General features: G+C 40.8%; 1 protein-coding gene across 2 annotated transcripts in view; it reads left to right on the forward strand.

Annotated features, from left to right (window-relative positions):
• Positions 1 to 3,139: 3,139 nt before the first annotated feature.
• Positions 3,140 to 24,697, forward strand: part of LOC149199075 (uncharacterized) — a 108,711-nt gene continuing 87,153 nt past the window's right edge. Inside the window, exon 1 of one of the 2 annotated variants that reach the window (XM_089399359.1) lies at positions 3,140 to 3,786. In XM_089399359.1, coding sequence (XP_089255485.1) covers positions 3,314 to 3,786 — 473 coding nt within the window. In that variant the 5' untranslated portion in view covers positions 3,140 to 3,313. The remainder of the gene's footprint in view (positions 3,787 to 24,697) is intronic. The other variant, XM_089399358.1, reaches the window with a different exon arrangement.

Genomic DNA, 24,697 nt, shown 5'->3' on the forward strand with positions numbered 1-24,697 from the left:
TTCTATTATATACTTACTGATAATTGCTCTCTCTTATATATTCTATCAATTGTAATTTCTTTTGAGTTATATATCATATATCTAATAATAACAAGATATACTAAGGTCACAACGTGATTCATGCTATTTTCTTCATGAATTTCAATAAATGCATTTTGTATATTGATTTTATAATACAAGATATATTGGTAATCATGCAATACCTTACCATTTTTATAGTGTTTTTTGTGTTTAGTGTATTGAATAATGTTGAATGCCAATAATCATTTTCTTTCTTTCACAAATCCTAGATGCATCTATCTGGGTAATCATGCACAAGGATGTCACCATTCCATGCATAATGCAAATCGAGCACTATCACATAAGAGTCACATGTTGATAATTTTAGGTGTTACAAACTATGATTGGTTCATTGCAAACCAAAACCAATTTTGTGCTAACAAACACCCATAGAATCTCAAGGCTTTCAATTTCACTGTATCCACTTTGTTGTGGTATTTACTTAGGTCAAACATAGATGAAATGACATATTAAGGTTGATCTTATTAAGACATTGATGTGGTTTTCTAGTGTATCCGGTTTCAACACAATTGGCAACAAATACACAACTGAAGGCACCATTGCATTTTGGAGGCAAAACCATTTATACACAGCTTTGAAGGCACCATTGCATTTTGGAGGTAAAACCATCTTTCTCCCACTTTTCTTCATCTATATCTTTAAAACATTATGGCCACACCAAAGGCATCCCAACCTCCATCCCCATCGACAACATTGACTTTGAGAGCTACAAACCCCTATGATAGTCATTGCCTAGAAAAAAAATACTTATAAGACATGAAAAAGGGAAAGGCAAAAGCTAACAAAAAATGAATCACACATGAGTTGAAAATGAAAAAGAGGTCAAGGAGTTACCATATTTTAATAAGAAGCCATGAGAATTAAGTTAGTCTAGCAAAGATAGAGAAATGGCACCTCTAGCCTTGGTGGAACACACCATCTTCCAACACTTCAAGTACTAATCGTAGCTTGGGTTAAATATTGAAAATTAAATAACTTGTACCATCATAATTATATAGCTTCAAAGTAATACACCACTCCATAGCTTGATCGACTGTTTATATTAAAGAGCAACACAACTATACTTTCATCAATAATTTTGAAGTTGGCAACATAATAACACTAGCATAGATCCATCTTACTGCAACTCTATTAACTATTACTAAGGATTAGAAAACTATGAAATGCATCCTTCTAAGCAATATTGGGATTTTCCTTACACCCTTTCTCGTTAAAGAATCAATATTTTTTATGTTTTAAGTTTCCATGGTCCCAATCATAATATACTTTGTCTAAAATGTGCCATTTAACAGTAAAATTTGTCAAATAATTTATCTTACCAATGAAGTTTTGATAAAGATTTTGATCGTCAATACCATGAGATTCTTTAAAGTTTGAATGCAAAGAAGGCCAAATAATCCTCCTTCTCATATGGACAATAAACAACTTCTATTGCATATAATATAAAAAACTAAGAATATGCAAACAATAAACATTAACAAAACCATTTGATAAGAAACTAACAATTACGTGTACACACTTTTAATCATAAAAAAAATAAATTTGCAAGTAAAAACCTAGTTTCAAAAAGAAACTAACAATTGCCTGTACAAACTTTTAATCGTAAAAAAAAGAAATTTACAAATAAAAAACTAGTTTCAAATTGTAAAATTAAATATAAAAATGTAAAAACATAGACATGTTTGAACTCTAAGATAAAACATAATATTGAAAAAAATATGATATTTAACCCACATAAAGTTAAGATACCTCATGTAATGGAACCAAGTGCACTCATATACACACATTTAGAATGTAGAATGAAAAAGTTGATACATTATATACATTTTCTCGTCCCATAGAGTATTCTTTAGGCAACCTAAAGACTCGAGAAGGAGACACTTACACTTATGTAGTCCAAGCCATTAAAACTAAGCGATGGAGTAATGAGCATTGTCGTGATTTTAAAAGAGAAGACAATAACCATAACTCACATAGAACCATAACTCACATCTATAGAACATAATTCATGATAACCATAACTCGCATGGACATCCATGCGGTGAAATATTAATTTCTTTAGAAAATTTTATAAGAAATATATATATATATATATATTTTTGTTTATTTGTTAAGTTGTGTGATTTTTGAGATTATTTTATATTTAATTTTTAGTTTTAAAAATCATAATTTAAGCGTATTTAAATCATCAAAATTATTTGGGATCACATCTAGTTTTGATCATATTAGTTTTTAATATGACTAGATTTTTACCCACAACATTTTGAACTAATAATTTCACATTATAGAGTACCTTCTGTAATATAATTAGATTTTTGCCGACAACATTTTGAACTAATGATTTCACATTATAGAATGTCTTAACAATAAGCCCATTACCATTTATTTTAAATATATATATTAAATATATTAAAATATACTTCATATATTAATTAATTTTATTTCTGGAATTTGAGTTGAAATTTATAACCATTTTCAATTAAAATAACAAATGAAAAATCAAAGTCCAAAAACTATAATTACAATCATGTGAGCACATAGCACAATTTTCCATTAATGGCGAAATTCTCCCCTACGTGGACATATATATTAATTAAATATATTAAAATATATTTAACATATTAATTAATCTTATTTTTAAATTAATTGAGTTGAAATTTATTAATCACATTTGATGGTCAAAATAACAAATGATTTTAAGTCCAAAAAGATATTAAACTATAAGTGCACTCATGTGTTCACACAGCATAATTTGGTGGTGGGATGATAAAATTTTTGTGAAAATTTGGTGAATTAATTTTTGAAGAAATCTAATTTTAAGAGTGTTTGAATTTTTTTATTTACCGTACAAAATAAATTCAATTTACAACCGTAAAAATCTTTAAAACATCTAAAATCTTAAAATTTGACTGATGTAATGAGAATTTCTAAAACAATTATGCATATGGATAAATGAGTTGACCAACTGCTTTGTCAAAATCAATTATGGATGGTATTCAGCATAGGAAATGGCGGGAAAATGTGGGCCTTGATTTGCTTGGACATATGTACACATTGATGATAAACCGCTGAAGTCACTGGGGTGAGTTCAGGACCCTTTCCGGAAAATCTGAATAGTTTCCCTTTCCAGCGTCAGAGGCCAAAATTCCTCGACAATACGTTTTTAATTCATCTTAATGAATCAATAAATGAACGCAGGGATTCTACATTTATTTGTCTATTTAAATTCACCATGGTGAACTTATATACCAATGCTGCTGCTTCATTGTTGGAGAATGCAATGGAGGGGGGATCTTGTATAGAATTGGGCAGCACGAATGATGTTTTACAGGTGGATTGCAATACACCAGGGCTTGGAAGGGATTATGATAATGCGGAGGAGGAGGAGGAGAATGATGATGTTTTGTATGATACGAGCAAACGACCGAAGAGGAAGAGACACAGGGGCCCGAGGTTATGGAAGGAGAAATGGCAGGAGCTTTATCCTTGGGCTTCTCTGAGAAAAGTTAATGGGGAAGATAGAATGTTCTGCACTTTATGTGAAGCTCATGGCAGCACCTCTACTAGAAATGCATTCAGAGTGGAGGGTAGTTGTAATTTCCAACCGAGCGCCCTTTCTACCCATGAGAATAGTTGTGCCCACAAGAATGCTTGCCTCTCTCATAAAGGTTGGACTGAAACTCACAACATTGAGATGATCACCAAGTATGTATGCATGCCATCTTCATTTTCCACTTAGTCGAAGTAACCCTAATCTATTGCTTTGTGTTTTTTTCCGAATACCTATAAATGCGCAGTTTTGTTGATTTTGCATGTTGTCAATAGATGCTTTTTAGGCTGAAAGTCAGTTTTGCCCCCTTTTCACCAATTGAATTTTGAAAGTGTCATTTTTATTTTATTTAATTACCAGTGAATGCTGTAACCATTGCTGGAGTTCCTCTGCTAATTTCTTAGCGGATATGCGTAAGTATTTCACAAGCTCTTGCCTTTGCCCATGTTATTGGGTAGGTGTCGAGGACCATTGAAACTCTATACGGCTTCAACATTCACCATAAAAATGTCGTCTGTTTTCATGTAATAAAATTTCCTGCGCATTGAATGCCACGTTTACTGGGTAGACGTCGAGGACCATTGACACTCTATATGGCTTCAACATTCACCATAGAAATGTCATCTGTTTTTATATAATAAAATTTGCTGCACATTAAATATCACCTTTTTATTAAAATGTGCACCTTAATCTATTTTTTTGGAAGTTGCTTTGATAAACACAACCTAAGGTGGAGGGTTGCACCATTAAAATGGACATCCGTTTTGCTTAAATGCTAGGTCTGAAGGTAATCGATTTTTGCTACAATGTCTGCTCACTCCAGATACCAATGAGGTGACATGTTAAGGTTGGCTCATCAAAATCTTGATGTGGTTTGCCAGTGGATTTGCTTTTAACATGATGATCAACGAATATGCAACTTCAAAGACTTCACTGCATTTTAGAGACATAACCATCATTTTCCCAATTTTCTTCTTCAGCAAGTCAACAATTGTTTAATACGAAGACTCTAACGCTGCAGCACAGGCATCCCAACCTCCATCTCCATTGATAACATGAACTTAGAGAGCTGAGACACTTCTCTTAGGGTCGTTGTCTAGATCAAAATACTTGCGAAACATGAACAAATGAAAGGCAAAAGCTTACGAAAAACAAAGCAAGAGTTGAAAGTAATAAGAAATCAATAGGCTACTTCATGGCACTAAGAAGCTATTGGAATTAAGTTGTCTTAGCAGAGGCAACCAGCGATGACACCTTTAACCCTAATAGAACATTTGTTAAAATTTGTGCCTCATAAAGCAGCAGATATGCACCATCGAGTTTCAGCCCAAATTGTAAATCTGATTTCTCTGGAAACACCTGTCATAGCTTCAGATATGCAATCAACAATACCTCTAGTGCAGCATTCAAGAGTGTACGCACTGCAAGTCAAATGGTTAGATCATTGTAGCAGCTGCTAGGGCAAGATCTAATACAAGACTCATACTGAAAATTACATCTAGGGAGCACTAGCCCGACAAAAATCAGAGCTGAAAGTACAAATTAAAGCATGCTAAATCAACTGAACATCCGACTTGCTGTTCATTATATCAGTATAATAAATCAACAACTAAAACACTAGAAATCAGATCTATAAAATCGGACCTCCATGCAAATTTTGGACAATAAACATATATTTCTTCTATTGCACATGAAAGATGATTGCATTACAATAAATCAGTTTCTCCCATGCTGCAAATGTAAAATATAAAGTTTAAACAACAAATAAGCTTATTCCAGTCTTATAATGCAAAACCAACAATTTCTCTTAATCTCATGAAGCAAAACAAACAAATAGCAAAAACCCTAACTATTAATAGCCTCACGCTAATCTCTAGCAACAGTTCTCTTGTATATCTCTAATCAAGCAAGCTAATAATGTTGAAGTGATGCACTCCTTTTTTTTATAGAATAAGAGGAGGAATGAGTTATGCGTGTGGAAACTTTGAAACTCTGGATGTGACCCACCCAAATGGGCAACCCCTAGGAGGAAACTTTTCTCCTATTCCTGATAGACAGCCGGCCAAGCCAGCAACCCCTGACCGCCACCATTAACCGATGACATGCCGTTATGTCTCTGCCACTTGCATCAGCCTTATGCTTCTCACGCATCTGGCAAGAGCACATGGACAAAGGTGGGCCTCATCTCAAAAGGAACTTTAATCATTTTGCAATCAAATGTTCATGCTTGTTTGTTGTTGGGCACTTGATATGGATTATGGGGTGATCTTGAAGAAGGAAAGGGTTTTGACCATGATCTTTTTCTTTCACCTTAAATGGGGGATTAATTTTTGATCCTAGTCTAGTGGGACCTCCCCTAATGACCCAATGGGTATAGGAGGGGCAATACTTGTGAAGAATTGATTGAGATAGCGTAGTTCCATCTATCCCTATGTTATCCTTACCACTTCCCATTATACATTACAAGCCTTTATTTCATCTACGTTCTTGAGGTTCAACTGACCATGGTTCTTTGGGATTTGGCACCCATACATCCACATACCTGGGTAGTCTCAGAGCTTTGCCTTGGGAGGTTGTTTCCATTGAAAGAAACAGAAATAGCATGTCATGGCCATAAAAAAACAAAAAAAGGAAAATCAAAATGCAAAATATGGCCAGGGACATACAAATTAGCACGTGGGCAATGTAGAAAATCCATGAAATTCTGCAACTGCTAATATTAACAACCTGAAACTAATTTCTTTTCATATAGACACATAATTTCTTTACTTATTTTGCAGTGGAATAGGAACAAAAATAAATACACCATCACACAATTCAACAACACAATTTTTCCTGGGAACCCAACTAAGAAAATCCTCTGCTTGCTTGAGAATTTTATTGATAGAAGAATGAGCAATATATCTCTTACAAAACACTCTTGCTCCAGTAGAGAATACAGTGATCTCCATGCTTGAACTAAGCTTGAAACAATCTATAATACCCCTGATCTGTTTACCTTCTTGCCTTGCTTGAATGAGCTCCGAAATCCTTGCACAAATCCTGGAAATAACCTTCTTTTTCTCAGGAATTTCCTCCTATTTCCTAACGCATTCCCAAGGCAATTCTTCCATCTATCAACTCACACAAGCCTTCTACTTGACTCACTCTCTCACAAGCTCACACCCAAAACTCGTGCTCAAGAATGAATACAATTGTGCCTTTGTTCCTCTTAAGGAATTCGAATGGCTAAATCTGGCAAATTATATTTTAGAAATTGATTTTGTGATTGATAAGTTAATTGAATTGAACTAACTCATGCAACTCGTCTCATCTCAATTCTAGAACTTGAGATTTAGTCACTTGTCCTTTTCCCAAATTAACTCGCTCTAGAAGGCAATTAACTCGGGCTTCCACTTTTGCACATTAGTTAACTGCTTCATAACTTGTCCTAACTTTTAGGAATGAATCCTGAATTATCGGAATTCGTCCTAACTTATAGGTAACTTGAGCATGCTAAGGATAAACTCGTTATGGTCCCTTTGATTAAGGCACAAATCAAGGAACCTTTTTCGCTACTATTTTCAACATGCAGAAGCTTAGCATGAGCTCTACCTCACTCATATGGCCATCACCTAGTTCTTGGGCACATGCTTGCCCTATTACATCAAAAGAAGGAACCCTAACATGTCCCAACCCGATGGCCGATGTATTGCCTCATAATTAAGGGGTAAAACAACTATTAACATCATTCAAAGCAAGCTCTAACCCTTGATCTATGAGCAGTAATATAAGGAAAAATCAAGAAAAAGTAAAAGGTGCACAACACGGGTGGAAAGCAATGGTCGAGTTGATAACTTATGCACCCACGATTTCTCCCTCTTGTGAAATTTCCTTAGTTGCAACTACTAGAATTTAATCTTCTATCTATTGGAGATTATTTGTCTTCAGAATTTTGATTACAACAAATAACGATTAAATCACTACTGCAATATTCACAAATAAATACAGGAACTATAAAATTATGCGCACACACAAAATAATTGACACCAATATTTTTGGACAAATTTGCCTTGGAAAACCCCAATGCGGGGAAAACAAGTTTTGCAGATGAGGGTTTAATATTATTCTTCAACAAAAATTGAGAATTACAATTTGCTTGCCTCTCATTGGCAAAGCTCCAGAAAATATTTTTCTCTTCACAAATATGATCTGGAAACACAAAAGTCTCCCCCTGCAAGTGTGTTCGGCCTCCTTGTGCAACTCACACTCCTCCCGACAACTTGCACTGGTTGCTTCAAAAATTCACATTGCCTCTTGGAAAATTCCTCTACAAGTACAACTGGCTCCAATACTTCCTCTGACCCACTCACTCTGCCTCCAGGTGATAGATTCGACACTGGCAAACTGAAACAAGCTCCTCTCTGTCACCCGCACTGCTAAATTCGGCCTCCTCTTCTGCAGATGAAATCGATCTCCTTCCTTCCACTGGAAACTAGAAATCACTGATAGTCCCACCCGTGTTCTACTAAAACCCTTTTGTTGGTGTCTCCCTTGCTCAAACTGTGCCCTTGCTATTGCAACTGACAATCTTTGAATCCAACAAATCTCAGCATTCAATGAACCTACTGAGAATTCGAAATTGGGCTTAATACATGTCTTTAATGCAAAATGGAGTAAAGTCTTTGTGAGTCGTATGGGTCAAGACTCAAAAGGCTTCTAAAACTCCACTCCCAATCACATGAGAAGGGGCTTGGCATATCAATGTTCATTTTGAATTGATCTTCTTGTGAGATGAGCCTAATGATTGCCAAAAAAGTAAGTCAGTCCACAAGAGACACTCCAAACTCTTGAGCCACAGAGTACCATTCCTTTCAAGAGTGAGAATTGGTATCCCACAAATCCCACTAGAAAAAGATCTTCTTTCAATTGAGTCTTGTTTCATGGAAGCGAGAAAGATTAGAGACTCAAGAGTCTTCCAACTTTCAACTCCAAAGCGACCTTTTGGCCAAATTCCACCCAGCTTAGTTGCTTGACATCTGCTAATAAACTAAACCTGCCACCTTTCTCCAACCTACCCAAATACTCTTGAGGACAAAATAATTTTCAATTTAGAAATTATGAGGAGTATGGATGATATCATATAAGCCAAACAGACCCTTGGTTTTACCAACATATTGAGCTGAGAGTAATTTGTGCCACAACAAGACTTGCTAACGAGATGTAACATCTAGAGATCTAACAATCCACTTAGCTACCAAAATGCTACCTTGAGTTGTAGTATCTATTGAACCAAGGCCTTCCTCATCCTTGGGAATAATATAGACATCCCAAGACACCATGGATGATGGGAAGACTTTGGGCCTTGTTACTCACCAAAAGTGGGTGGCTCCATAGGAGATTTTTTCTCCTAGCCATCTCTTCCAACCGACAACCAGCAACCCTTGACAGCCACTAAGTAGTCGATGTGACGTGCCATTCTTATCTCTACCATCTGCATCAATTGTGTGTTTCCTCACTCATTTGTCAAGAGCACATGTTGGAAGGCGGGCAATTCAATCCAAAAGGTACTTTATTCATTATGCAATCAGGTGCGTATGCTTGCTTTTCATTTGGACATTTGGCATGGATTATGGGGTGACTTGGAAGAAGGAAGGGTTTGTTGAAAATAGCAGCATCGGAAGTCATTCTCCAATGAGAGGCCTTAAATGGCCACCTTGAGGCTAGCTAGGGAAAATTTGGAGAATCAATAAATCCTGTGAGCCATTGCAAAAGTCAAGGCGATGGTAGAAGCCTTGTGAGCTTTGACAAGAGTCAGGATGAAGGAGCTGCTAGTGGATGCCTGGTGAACCATGTGCAAAATCCAAGGCAATGTCTTGTGCGCTCTTTGAGAAATAGTGAAGATCCAGTCTAGCAAGAGTAAGGACGGATGAAGAAGTCTTGTGAGCTAGTACTGGTATGATGGACTCCTTGGCTTGTTGTGATGTGACTACCTAGGACTTGGCCCCTCCTAGGCTTACTCCAACAAGTGTCCAAGTTGTAGTACTAAATGATCACATGGAAAAGACCTTCTTCTTATTGTTATCTTGAACATAAGTACTTAAATGTAATTGCAGGTGAATGGACCATGTTGATTGAGAGAGCTATAAAATGTCTATGTAAAAGCTTTGAGTCATGTAAAAATGTTTGTCATGTAAACTCCTAGTCCTAGTGACTAGTTGAGATGTTATGATGTAAAGGCTAAAAGCCTAAGTTTGCCCAAGTTTATAAAGGCATTATTATATTAAAGATGTCAATGTAAAATTAGAGGGGGGAGGGGGGAGGCGGGGCACACTTGTGTTTAGAGAGAACAACTTAAGTTGTTAACCCCTCTTCCATGGAGTCTTCTAGAAGGATCATGAAGCTTATCCAATGCCAATCCAAGATTAAATCTGGGCACTCCATTCTATCCAGGAGAAATGATGAAAGGACTAAGAAAAAGCAATTCGCTACACAAGTTCTTTTTCTGTAGTTTTTTGTCTACTCTCCAAGGCGCACCTATCCCTCTTGAGCGCCCAAGGTTTCAAGTTCTCAACTGTTAGATAGAAGCATTCAAAGTTCAACAGTCATTTTGCCTAGATCTGGTCTATTTTTCTGCAGTGTGACCAAGTAATCTTCAGATCTACTTCATACAAGCTCAGATCTAGTTCGAGTTGCTTCAGATTTGACATCTTTGGCTCAAGGCGAGTTGATCTAAGTCATTTGCACCTGCATGCAAGAAGTTTCAAGTTAGTTAAGGCTTCATTTATCTCCAGTCGTCCTCTCTCCCAGCGAACTGTATTGTAGTGCCCTCAAGAAGGGTTTTGTACCTGCAAATTTGTTCAAGAGCAATAAAGTGAGAAGGTCTTTGCTGGGGTTTTCTCCCTTATTGGGTTTCCCTAGGGTAAATCTTGTGTATTGATGTGTTTGAATATTTTAACAATTTATTTCAATTACTTATGCATGTTGATATTCAAATCTAAAGAATTTAAAGTACTCACATTCATATCTGGTAGTTAGATCTAGCAGATCTAAGTGAACAACAAACAAATGTAGCAAATCTGAGTGCAGATCTAAGAGAACAACAAGCAAATCTAGCAAATTTGAGTGTCTAGAAGGATGAAAACCTCAGTTTTGTGGTGTCCTTATAAGTTTTTGATCATTTACAATATGCTGATTTGAAGAACAAAATTTCATGTGTACTTGAAAAGCTAGTTTCTGTTGTTTATATTTTCAGCTATATATGTGACTGCTACAAGTTCAGAATTTTAATTCTGTTATTGAAGTAATTCAATATCTGGGTTATTTGATAAAGAAACATAGGACATCGGTCATCTTGAGTTAAGAAAATTTTAACATGGTATAAGAGCAGGGTGTGTAGAGCTTTGACTTGCAGCATTTGGACTCTGAATAAATCAGAGACTTATTTTTCCAGATCTACACAAGTTTATTTGTAGGCTGAGTTATGGCTTCCTCCTCCACTGCTGAAGGAAGACCGATTGGAAGGGTCCTCCAACTTTCATGTTTGGAAGATGAGGATCACTAACATCCTTAAAGAGCAAGAATTGCTCCACTTTATCAATTCTGAACCAGAGCGCCCTACCTCCATTGCTAGGGGTGCTGCTTTTGATAGAAACAAGGCAAAAGCAAGGAGAATTATATTTGATTCTGTGAAGGATAATGTCTTGGGGGTAATGGTAGTTGCAATGACTCCAAAACAATGTATGGATTCACTTTTCAGAGTATATGAGAAGTTTGCAACAAGTCAGAAGAGATATTTAAAAACATAAACTAAAGTTCCTAAAGCTAGAAAATGGAGAGACTATTGCAGATTTCTGCTCAAAGATTAAGCAGATACGAGATCAACTTATAGCAGTTGGTGTCAAAGTTGAATATTGTTGGCTTGTTGGGGCCTAACCTAGGTTCATAAGTGATTTAGCCAAACAAATCCCGAAACTACCGGCCCTTTCGGCAATAGTTCGCGGTGCGCGGACTGAGGTCTCACCCGAGGTAGTATGGGAGGGTGTTGGAACCAGGTTTCCGCACCCTAGGGATGTCTTGATGAAATCTAGGAAGTTCGATAACCGAGCCTGCGCGCTTGCGCTACTCCACGCAGTTGTCTGTCCTTCGCAACTTGTGCACTTGCTTCCGCGCAGCTTTGTAAAGAGTGCGAAGAGGTGCTGTCTAGATCCTTTATCCTTACTGTGCTATTATTACAGATCTCAACTTAATTGTGTGGGCCCAATATTCTCATTAATCATTCAACATTCATAACAAGTGCGCGCAATCATAAAACTGTAAAGAGATGCATAAATATAACAAAAGCATAGACACACAATATTTTAGAATCAACTTATCTTTTATTAATTCTTTGTTCAAGTATAATCCCAACTTCGCCCTGCGCACTCAGCGGCAGGGGTCTGCGCACACAGCTGTGGACTCTACCAGGCCTCTGCGCACTTAGCTGCAGGGGTTTGCGCATACAGCTACGGACTCTACCAGGCCTTTGTGCACTCAGCTGCAGAGCCTCTTCCTACTACTACAATCCAAGACTCGGACTTACAGACTCAGAGCTAATTCATCATCCAAAAACTATGACTTACATCTTAGAGCCGTGCTTTATTTATACAATCCCATGGTTCGTGGACCATGGGTAGGCCGACATACTTTACATTAAAATACATTATCTTAGGGCGGACAACCCTAGACTCTTGCGCTTCGCGCCCGCATTTTGCGGGGTCTTTACATTACACTTGACCAAAATTCGGGCTTCAAGCCCCAAAAACCTGCTATGGGGGGATCCGCTACCCAACAGGCCCCCAACACAATCATCGTGACTCGTCCTCGAGTCACTCTGCTGGTGTGGCGATCTTTGCATGAAGTCCATCCAACTGTGCCTGTGCTGCGCAAAGGTCCACAACGCACCATGCTGCCATCGTTTGGATCTACTCCATTTCTGCTTCTGAATCATCTGCGTTTGACTTGATTCTCTACTTTGATGCCGGCTTCTAGTACCTGTGTTTATAGTCCCGCACCTCTGTTCGACTTGTCGGGTTGCGAAGACTGTGCTTTGGTCAGTTAGTCAGACAACCGGCCCACTCATGTAGGGCTTTAGGCGATTGCCATTTACTCTTCCTGGGAAGGGTTTTCCATTAAGTTTGACTAGCTGGACCACGCCTCCGTCTGTGACTTCTTTTACCACATATGGTCCTAACCAATGCATTTTGAATTTCCTAAGAAATTTTTCGAACCTGTTGTCATATAACAACACTAAATCGTTTACCTTGAATGTGCACGACTTGATGTGGCGATCGTGCCAGGCTTTCTTGCGCTGTTTTCGTACCTGCTGATGGAATCCCACAAGAAACCGTTCTTCCTCGAGTTCTTCCAATTGCACGAGTCTCTCTTCCAAGGCTTCGCGGTTCGACATGCCTGTAATGGCTGCTATCCGTAAACTAGGTACGATGTATTCCATTGGCATCACTGCTTTTGTGCCATAGACTAACCTGAAAGGTGTCTGACCCGTCAATTTCTTGCACGTGGTTCTGTATGCCCATAATATGACAGGTATGCGTAGGTCCCAGTCGTTTTGCTGCGCGTTACATACTTTGGTCAGTGCAGTCTCCAGAATTTTGTTGAATGCTTCTACTGTCCCATTAGCTTGCGGATGGTATGGTGTACTTTGCTGATGATACACCTGGAATTCCTCGGTGAGTGCGCTGATGGTTTCATTCAGGAAGTGCGTCCTGCGGTCACTCATTAAAATTTTCGGGCAACCAAACCGTGTCAACACGTTGTTGAACAAAAATTTCGCAGTTGTAGCGGCCGTGCAGTCCTTAACTGGCTGTGCTTTCACCCATCGAGTCAGGTATTCTGTCGCGGTGATGATGTAGTGCGCACCCGTCTTCCCCTGAGGTTTGATTGGTCCCACAAAGTCGATTGCCCATTTTTCGAATGGCTGCAGCGTCATTTGTGGATTGAGTGGCATCTCATCCCTTTGTGATGGTTTCCCAGTCCTTTGACATATGTCATAGGCCCGACAGTATGCTTTTGAATCTTGATGTAGGGTTGGCCACCATAGCCCAGTGCGAAGAATCTTTTGTGCCGTCACGCGTCCTGCATAGTGTCCTCCTGTAGCCCCCCCATGTGCTTCTGCGAGGATCTATCCTCGTTCAAATTCAGGTACATATCTTCGCAATATCTCATCGTTTCCCATTTTGTAGAGGTGCCCTGCGATGATAGAAAAGTCCGCTGCGTGCACCACCAATTCCTTCTTCTGTTGGACTGAATATTCCTTTGGCGCAGTCCCTGTGGTTAAAAAATGGATTATATCTTCGAAGTGGCCGTCCGCGACGTGCACTGCAAAGAGCTATGCATCAGGTAGTCCTTCTTCCAAATTTGTTGGCTCCTCGCCTGTCTCAATTCGTGATAAGTGATTTGGTCTTGCATTTAGGCGTCCCGGCTTTACGATGACCTCAAAGTCATACTTTTGAAATAGTAACAGCCATCTGCATATGCGCCCCCAACATAGGCTTGTTCACCAGGTATTTCAACGCAGAATGATCGATGTACATCTTGAAGTGCCTGCCAAGTAAATAGTGTCGGTATTTCTAGAGCGCGTATACCATTGCCAACCCTTTGTGCTCAGTAGTAGAGTAGTTCTTTTTGGCTTTGGACAGCTGTCGACTCGTGAACGCGATCAAGTGATCCATGCCTTCCGCGCCTTGTGTGAGTACAGCTCCCAGCGCAATACACAACGCATCAACATGTACATGTACATGAAATTCTATGTCCCATTTTGGGAAGACCAGGATGGGAGCGGATGCCATTTTCTCCTTGAGAACATCCAAAATTTTCCTACAATCATCATTCCAACAATATGTAGCGTCCTTTTTCAATAGTTTTTCCATTGGCGCTGTTATTTGTGCATAGCTCTTGATAAAATTTCTATAGTAACCAGTGTGCCCCAACGTAGCGCGTAGTTGTTTGACACTTCGCGGTGCTTCCAAATTGAGAATAACAACAATCTTTGCAGGATCCACCATCAGGCCTTGTTTGCAGACCACATGGCCGAGCAGGTTTCCAAAGGGGACAAGGAAGGTGCATTTTTTAAGATTCAGTGCAATCTGGTGTCGTCGGCAAGTATCCAGCATCAAACGTAAGCTTGCTATATGGTGTTTAACTAACCCAAATACAGTCTAATTGTCCAGATAGACCTCCAAGAACTTGTGGATGTATTCCTTGAACGCGGCCACCACTACGCGCAAAAATATCGCTGGCGCATTCTTCAGTCCAAAGGGCATAACAGTGTATTGAAAACAGCCCCATTCGGTTGTGAAGGTTGTCTTGCTCCTATCTTCCGGCGCGATCTTGATCTGATGGTACCCTGAGAAGCCATCCGTGAATGAGTAAGCTTCTTGACCACCAACATTCTCTAATACTTCATCTGTAAACGGTGTCGGGAATGGATCGTGAACACAGGTGTCGTTAAGCTTCCTGAGGTCCACGCATATTCTAATTTCGCCCTTCTGTTTTTTCTCTTGTACTACCATGGGACTCACCCAGTCGGATTCTTCCACTGGTTCAATAATTCCGGCTGCAAGCATTTTGTCTAATTCGTCGCGGACCTTTTCTTTATACTTTGGATTCAACCGGTAAGGTCGCTGTTTAACTGGCTTCGCGTCCGGTTTCAAAGTGATCTTCATCATCCCTAAGTCGCCAATGATCCCCTTTAAGTCCGTGATTTTGGTCGGGAACAAATCTTGATATTCGCGGAGTAACTCGACAACCTTATCTATCATAGCATCGTCCCAATAGTCCCCAAGCGTCGCGTACTTCGGCTCCGCATCTGTGCCAATGTTTACCTGCTTTGTTTTTAGCGGCACAGTGATGTTGGGATCCTCAATTGATGGTCCTCTAACTTCGCGACACCCTTCAGTTTCTGGAATATTAATATTTCGGGGGTTGTCATCATCCTCCTCTACTTGCATGTTATAACATTCTAGGGCATTGCTTAACTAGGTTGCCCATGCTGGTTGAACTAACGTTGGTATTTTGAAGATGGCAACTTTTACGGCTTGCAGTGCGTCGTCAACAGTATCCGACCATCGGTCTTCAAATGTGAATGTTAACAAAAATCCCTCGCGCAAGACATCCCATTCGCCCGTACCATGTCGGAGTTCCGTCTCAGTATACCAATTCATGGGTATGACATCCAGGGTATGGTAGAATAAGTGTACCCATTCAGGCTGAGGTTCTTCCCCATAGGCCTTGGTCCATTTCGCAAGGTGCGTGCGTGGGTCATCTCGTCCATCGTATTTATCTTCTATCCGTAGTTGCGGTTTCCCAAATCGTAGGCGCTGATTCCTTCTACATTCGTTCCAATTTTCAAAATTTCCTTGATGTGTTCCCCACTAGTGCGCAGGTGTCGTGCACAACGCCCACTTCAACGCATCGAACCGCTGTTGTTCCAGTACTGTGCTTTCAAACTTGCTCAAGAATTCATCCACTGCTGTCAATCCATCATATGTTGGCAGATCTCGGGCTTAGGTTGTTACGCAACGCAGTGATCTAATCATCATGTTACAATTCAGCGTTGTCACTTCGTTCAACTGATTGTGCCAGCGTTCGTCTTCTTCATCTGAATCCAAGGCGCATGAACTTGCGCGCTCTCACGAGATTCTTCCATCTGCAGTCGGATTCATCCAATCCTGATCTCGCTCAGTTATCTTGTAGATACAATCCAGCTCATCGTTGCTTCCATCGTTGCGCATAGGTTCAATGTAGCGCACTCCTTCGGCTGGATCTAACAGAACTACTATGCGTAGGGACTTTTTCTTGAATATCATATTCCGCTTCTTTAGGTTGATGACTCCATTCATATCAGTGGTCCAGTCTATTCCTAGCAACGCGGGTTAAGGATTGCTGTCATCGACAATCTCTATTACCTCAAAATCCGTTTGTGTGCTCGCGCCTTCAATATCAACTGTTACCCTGCCCAACCTCCCATGGGAAAAATCTTTTGTTGGTTCACCATTCGTAATTGAATAGGGGACCATTGTAACGCGAGCTTGCCCATACGTTCCCATGTTTGCTTTGGTAATACATTCGCGTCTGAACCCAGGTCTAGGATTACCTGATCCATTTCATATTCGCCAATCTGTGCCGTCAATCTCATTTCCCTCCCGGTGCGCAATGTATGCTTCCCCAATTTCCGGACTATGCGCGGTTCCCCTGATCCTGTGCACCTGGTGATCAACTCCTATAGTCCCTTAACTGCCTTATTGTTGCACAACAGTTTCATGCATGTCTCCAAAAAGGTAGTAAGCATAGAAGGATCCATCCTTGGCTTTGGTTGATCCTTACTACCTGAAGTAGAGGCCTCCGCGAAGCTCTTCTTAGCTTCCATGAATGTCTCCTTTGCGCGTTCTAAGTCAAACTCAGGTTCCTTTGTAGGAGCCTTGCAAACCCATGTATCTTCCTCAGGCTGCTTCCCCTTATCCTCCCCTGTGGTCGCACCGCTTCTGAGCATCATGTTCACATTTGGGTCTTCTTCGCGCGGTTCAGACCTCATCATTTGGATATTCTGAGTCGGAGGAGGCTGGAGTACCCCTTTCTCGCGCATCTGTGCAATCAACGTAGGACAATCTATCATTTCATGATCAAACTGAGCGAAATGATAAAACTGAGCACAGTATGAACAAGATACTCTCGTCAGGTTGGTACAATCGCGGGTGTAGTGCCCTGGTCCTCCGCAATTGTAACAAATTAACTGTCCGCGGCCCCTTCCTGGCCCCATTCCTCCTCGTCCTCAACCTCGCCCCTGAAATCCAGCGCGCGCCATCCCCGTAGCTGGGTCGAGGCCTCGCGTTTCTGTCTGCATTCTATAGGCTGGGGTCCGATCCATCATTAACTCGTAGCTGCGACAAGTACGCTCGTCGTGGCCTACTGACCTGCAGAAATTACAAAACAACTGCTGGGGAGTTTGTGTATACTTCTGCAACAAATGATAGTTATCCATTGTGTGTTTTCCTCTTATCTGACAGATCGCGCACCATAGTGTGGGTGTCGCACTCGACCCTGCCTGTGCCTCTGGTCTCAACGGCATTGGTCCCCCTCCTGCCAAGTAGTTCGCGAATACTGGGCAATGATCCTTGTCATGGGCCTGGATTTTACATTTTATGCACCATACTTCCTTGTGCGCCTCTGGCCGTGGTGCCCTATCTTGCTTCAAGCTCTGCATTTCTAGGCAGAGATTCTATAGTTGCGCGTGGATTTGTTGAACTCCCAGCCCCGGATCCTGTATCGGTGTTTCATGCAACCTCATCGCCATTTCCAACACTTTGGCCTGGGTTGAAAGCTTCTGTTGTGACAACGCCGTCCTCAGGTGTGGTGTCAAAGATGCCACAAACCATGTGCGGTGCTGCGCATCTGTTAGCGTCATATTAGCCTCGCGGATCGTACTCTTCAGTCGCTAATTCAGATCCCAGGGGGGTTTCGCTTGGAAGCATCGCGATCTCTTTGAACCCAATGATTGACTGTGTCTTTGATTTCGGCCGGCTAAATTCTCTGTTTAGCGCATTATGGATCTCTGCTATTCCTGCATTTGGGTGGTCATTAGAGTGCTTGATATACCATGTCAACGAGCGATCCTGCAGCGCCCTCACCAATATAGCCTTCTTAATGTTGTCATCCGTGACCCCTTGCGCTTCCCATACCGCTCTTACCACGAACTAGAACTGGTCCGGATCCTCATTCCCTACTCCTCTGAATACGGGTAGCTTGATCGCGCTTGCCATGCTGAACTGTGGGGTTGGTGGGGGTGGAGTGGGTGGAGATGGAGGTGAAGTGGGTGGTGGCATGGGCGGAGGTGGTAACTGTGGAATGCGCTGCCTTATCAAACTGACTGCACTTCTCGGAGAGACCTGAGCGAGCTCTTCCTCGCTCTCTCGCGAAGGTGAAATTAAGGGACTGTTTCCTACTTCCCTGCTACCTTTGTAGATCTTTCCGCTTCGCGTCGTTCCAAACATTAATGTATTCGCATAACCCGCTTTTCACATAACAACATCTTAATCCAGGTATTCAAAGATTTAATGTACTTACCTCGCGGTCCCTTGAGAAAATGTCGTTCTGCTTCGCTGTAGCTCACGGTTGTGTCTACCGCAAACTCAGTGATAAATCCCCCTATTATCTGGTCGAGCCAATGGTCCATGGCTCGCGTGATCTTATCTTCTGATGCCTCTAGCCTGTGCACTAATTCCGGAGTCCACACCATCGGTTGGTCGAGTTTACACCTTCCTTGGCTGTCGGCTAACCTCGCGATCCACTCATACAGTTTAGAAGGAAAGGACGCAAAGAAGATCTCGTGGATTTCTGTATATACGTAGCGATCCAGCCACCTTTTCCCGGATGGCTGCGGGGCTCTGTTTTCCTGTGTCGCGAACTCGTGAATCTTCTTGTCCAACCACTCTTCAATTTCCTTCTTTGTTGGGTTCCAGTGGCACGACATCAGACATCCCTTAGGCAGATCCTGGTCCCAACAATGGAACCATTTGTTGGCTTGTTGGGGCCTGACCCAGGTTCAGAAGTGATTTAGCCAAACAAATCCCGAAACTACCGGCCCTTTCAACAACAGTTCGTGGTGCGCAGACTGAGGTCTCACCCGAGGTAGTATGGGAGGGTGCTGGAACCAGGTTTCCGCACCCTAGGGATGTCTTGATGAAATCTAGGAAGTTCGTGAACCGAACCTGCGCGCTTGCGCTACTCTGCGCAGCCGTCTGTCCTTCGCAACTTGTGCAATTGCTTCCGCGCAGCTCTGTAAAGAGCGTGAAGAGGTGCTGTCTAGATCCTTTATCCTTACTGTGCTATTATTACAGATCTTAACTTAATTGTGTGGGCCCAATATTCTCATTAATCATTCAACATTCATAACAAGTGCATGCAATCATAAAACTGTAAAGAGATGCATAAATATAACAAAAGCATAGACACATAATATTTCAGAATCAACTTATCTTTTATTAATTCTTTGTCCAAGTACAATCCCAACTCCGCCCTGTGCACTCAGCTGCAGGGGTCTGCGCACACAGCTGTGGACTCTACCAGGCCTCTGCGCACTTAGCTGCAGAGCCTCTTCCTACTACTACAACCCAAGACTCGGACTTACAGACTCAGAGCTAATTCATCATCCAAAAACTATGACTTACATCTTAGAGCCGCGCTCTATTTATACAATTCCATGGTTCGCAGACCATGGGTAGGCTGACATACTTTACATTAAAATACATTATCTTAGGGCGGACAACCCTAGACTCTTGTGCTCCGCACACGCATTTCGCGGGGTCTTTACATTACACTTGACCAAAATTCAGGCTTCAAGCCCCAAAAACCTGCTATGGGGGGATCCGCTGCCCAACAAATATGATGATTTGGTGCAGGCCGTTTATGATGGCCTTCCTTCTTCTTGGGGAACTTTTCTTCCAAGCGTAAGTGGAAGCGCTGAACAACCTACTTTTGATTGACTTTGGCATGATTGTGTTGAGAACAAAGCAAAGTAATGATCAGAGAAGGAACCTCCAAGGATGAGATCCATGCACTTGCCACCAAAACAAGGAAAAGAGGAAGGAGGCCACCCTTCCAAAGGACTTCCACTCCCAAGGATGATCAAAAGGAGAAAGGTAAAGCGCACTATAAAGGTAAACATTTTGATATTTCAAAGATTAAATGTTATAATTGCAACAAATTGGGACACATGGCTAAACACTGCAGGTTTAGGAAGAGAGGTAATTATAACAAAGGCAAACAATATGCTTCTATTTTTGAAGAAGAAAATCCAAGAAGAACTAGGAATTCTTTCCATGAACAAGAAAGTGAAGGCAGGAAGGGATACTTGGGAATTTCAGCTCTCTCTGGTTCAGTGTCTTCCATGTGAGACACGTGGCTGATTGATAGTAGTGCCTCCATCCACATGACAGGTTAGAAAGAGACCCTTACAAACTACAAGAAGAAATCATTTGGTGTTAAGGTGGAATTAGGAGATGACTCCAATCATGAGATTATTGGAGTTGGGTCCATATCCTTACAGCTAGATTCAGGATCTATTTTGCATCTTAATGATGTTTTACATGTATCAGACATGAAGAAGAACCTTATTTCAGTATCTACCTTGGAAAAGAAAGGCTTCAGAATTGCCTTTATAGATGAGCAAGCATATCTATGGCCGAAAGAAAAAGGCATCCAGGAAGTTGAAGCAATTGGAATTTGCGAAGGTGGACTTTACAAGCTCACTGGCTATCCCATTCAAGCTCTTGTTCAAAATACTGTCAGCAACAACGAGCTTTGGCATAGGAGGTTCGGCCATCTCTTCCACAAGGCACTTCCAGATCTGCATCACATGGTAAGAGGCTTGCCCCATATTTCACTTTCAGAAAATGAAGTTTGCAAAGGGTGTTTGCTTGGGAAAAATACAAAGAAATCATTTAATAGCAGTGATAGCAGATCTAAAGATATCCTAGAGCTAATTCATTCAAATATATGTGGTCCTATGACTTGTCCTTCTTTGAGTGGCTATTTGTACTATGTATCTTTTATTGATGACTTCTCCAGAAAATGTTGGGTGTATTTCATGAAAAACAAGAATGAGACCTTTGAGAAATTCAAAGAATTTAAAGCCCTAGTGGAAAATCAAATTGATAAGAAGATTAAAACTCTTAGGTCTGATAATGGGGGGGAGTATGAATACCATCCTTTTGTGGATTTCTGTAAAGAACATGGCATAAGAAAACAATTGACTGCCCCTTATAATCCTCAACAAAATGGAGTAGCTGAGAGGAAAAATAGAACCCTTGTTGAAGCCTCCAAAGCAATGATGTTTGACCAAGACCTTCCTATCTCTCTTTGGGCTGAAGCTACCAGGACAACTGTTTACATTCAAAACCGTAGCCCTCATTCCATTCTCAAGGATAAAACACCTGAAGAAGCCTTCACTAGAATCAAGCTTGATGTAAGCCACTTTAGAGTCTTTGGTTGCGTAGTTTACATTCATGTTCCCAAGGACAAGAGGTCCAAACTAGAACCCTCCGGGATAAAAGGGTCAGGATGTCTAGGCTCGGCCATAAACTGACTTAGCGCACTCACTGAATAACATATATCAAGTCGAGTATGAGCTAGATACAACAAGGAGCCAATTAGCTACCTGTACATAGTGGGGTCCACTAAATTTGATCATGTGTCTGAGTTATGTAGTTTCTTGAGGTTGGTGATCATTGGTGTGGCCATTGACTTACATTCAAGCATTCCAAACCTCTTTAGGATGTCCACAATATATTTTACTTGAGCCAGAAAGATATCATCTTTGTTCTGCCAGACTTCCAACCCAAGGAAGTAACGCGTAAGGCCAAGATCTTTCATTTCAAATCTTTCTGTGAGTTCCTTTTTACACCACTCAATTAAGTGGTCTTCTCCTGTCAGAAAGAGATCATCAACATATAGCACTACAAATAGAGGTTGATTCTTGATCATCTTGAGATACAAGTTAGAATCAACATCACTGCTTTGAAAGCCCAAATCTTTAAGAAAATTGTCCATGGTTTCATACCATACCCGAGGAGCTTGTTTAAGGCCGTACAAAGCCTTCCTTAGCCTGCATACATGTGAGTCTTTGCTATGCAAAATAAAGCCTTCTGGTTGTTCAACATAAACTTCCTGCTCTACATTTCCATTTAGAAAAGCAGTTTTGACATCCATTTGATGTAACTTCCAACCAAATATAGAGGCTAAAGAAATGACTGTACGAATAGAAGTATACCTTGCCACTGGCACAAATGTCTCGTCATAATCAATGCCTTCCTTTTGGGTGAAACCACGGGCAACAAACCTTGCCTTAAACTTTTCAATGCTACCATCTACAACATGTTTAATCTTGTATATCCACTTAGATGAAACAATTGATTTATCAGTAGGTCTTGGAACAATATCCCATACATTATTCTTCATTATATATTTATATTCTTCAAGCGTTGCATCTTTCCAGACTTGTAATTTATTTGCTTCATCAAAAGTAGAAGGTTCAGATTCACTTTAGTTGTTGACAAGTGCTACATAACCACCATACCTGTGAGGTCTTTTGCTTTCCCTGAATGTGCCTTTGGGAGCAGCTATCTTTTCTGCTCCTTGTAGAATTTCCCTAGCCCAAGATGGTTTTCTTTCAACTGGAGCTTATTCAAATGATTTTTCTAGGACTTTAGCAGGCTCAAGAGACATGTCATGATCCATGGGATCATCTTCGTTTCTCTCCCTTTGACTCCTTGAACTTGAACTTTCAGCAGAAGGAGAGGTAGGTTCATTTTTGGTTTCAAGTTGAAGTTCTTTTGACTTTCTAAAGGCTGCTTCTTCATGGAAGGTGACATCTTGACTCACCTCAATTTTCGTTATTCAGTGAGTGCGCTAAGTCAGTTTATCGCCGAGCTTAGACAAAGACATTGGGTTGCTGCGAAGCATATTCTGAGGTATCTGAAAAGGACCATTACCTATGGTCTAAGTTACTCTTCCAACGGTTGTGTTGATTTTGGGTAGCATCAGATGTGCTCTAGCCATGAAAATTGGTGGAGAGGCACATGAGATCTCCAAGACCCAGAAATCGTTTGGAGAAATTCCACCCGGATGAAGAGATATTAAAATAATTAATATTTTTAATGGGGTTCCTAAGTCTAAACTTAGGAAAATTAAAATATTAATGTGTATTAATATAATATGGGTGATAAAGTTCTAAATAATGAGGATCAAGCCATATCTAATCTTAGCTGTTGATTAGGGACTTATTCTCAACCGTTGAATCGTAAACAGGAAAAGTATAAGAGGAGGCTTGAGGGTTAGTTGGAGACACACCAAGAGAGATCAAGAATTTGATTTTCTGGGGCTGGGTTTGTTGAGGAAATCGAGTTAGAGATTAGTTGCAACGAGGGGTAGTTCAGCAAGGGATTTTGATCCAAGGCTGAAGGATACATATCAGAGAGGCAACACAGAGCCTAGGAGGGTTGACGCAGAGGCATCAAGGGTTGATGCAGAGGTTAAGGAGGCCAGCGTAGAGGACGCAGAGGGCCAAAGAAGTTGACGCAGAGGCCATAGAGGTTGACGCAGAGGACGCAAAGAGATTCTGGGGCTGCGCTGAGGTGATTCAGTGGGACAAACTAAGCGCTGATTGGTTGACGCAAAGCCAGAGAGGGTGACGCAGTTCTGAAGAAGGTGACGTAGTTCCAGAGGAGTGCGTGGAGTAGCTTTCATTATCCAGCACAAGGAACAACCAGAGTCATTGTGGGATTGTTCATCTGGTTGCTAATCAGCCGAAATATCTGTCTCCGGATAGAGGTATTGCTGCCAAGGATATTCTCTGAAGGGTGAGCCATTTCTGGCACCCTAGTTGTATTTAGAATCTGCTTAATAATAAAACCCTCTATATGCTGCACCGGTTTTCCCGCATTGGGTTTTTCCGGGGACGATTGTCCAAAAATAACGGTGTCCCTTGTGTTGTCTCAGTTTATTTCAGTTGTTGATCTGTATATTTGTGAAGATTGCATTTGTGTTTACTTAGATATTTATGCATTTAAATAACTTTTTAATACAAAGAACAAGTAGTAGACAACAAACTAGAAAATGCAGTAGGGGTTTCTGAAGTGTTAGATTCAGAAATTTTCACAGGTGGTATTTCTTTGCATGGTTATGCAGACTCAGACTGGGCTAGAAGTCCAGTAGACAAGAAGAGCACAAGAGGTCACTGTTTCACTCTTGGATGAGCCATGATTTCCTGGTCCGGTAGAAAACAGGAGTCCATTGCCCATAGTACAACAAAGGCTAAATATATTGCAGCAAGTGAAGCATGCAGGGAAGCAGTGTGGCTTAGGAAATTGATTTCAAACTCGGTTGGAGACTACAGTCCTCTTTTGTGACAACCAAAGCTACATAAAACTAGCTGAGAATCCAGTGTTCCATGAAAGAATGAAGCACATAGACTTGAAGCACATAGACTTGAAGGAAAACAATCAAGCTACAGTACATAACAACACAAGAGCAGGT

This window comes from Pinus tabuliformis, chromosome 2_1 (assembly GCF_031772625.1).
Source record: "Pinus tabuliformis cultivar Carrire ecotype Pingquan chromosome 2_1, CPIR1, whole genome shotgun sequence".
NCBI lineage: Eukaryota > Viridiplantae > Streptophyta > Pinopsida > Pinales > Pinaceae > Pinus > Pinus tabuliformis.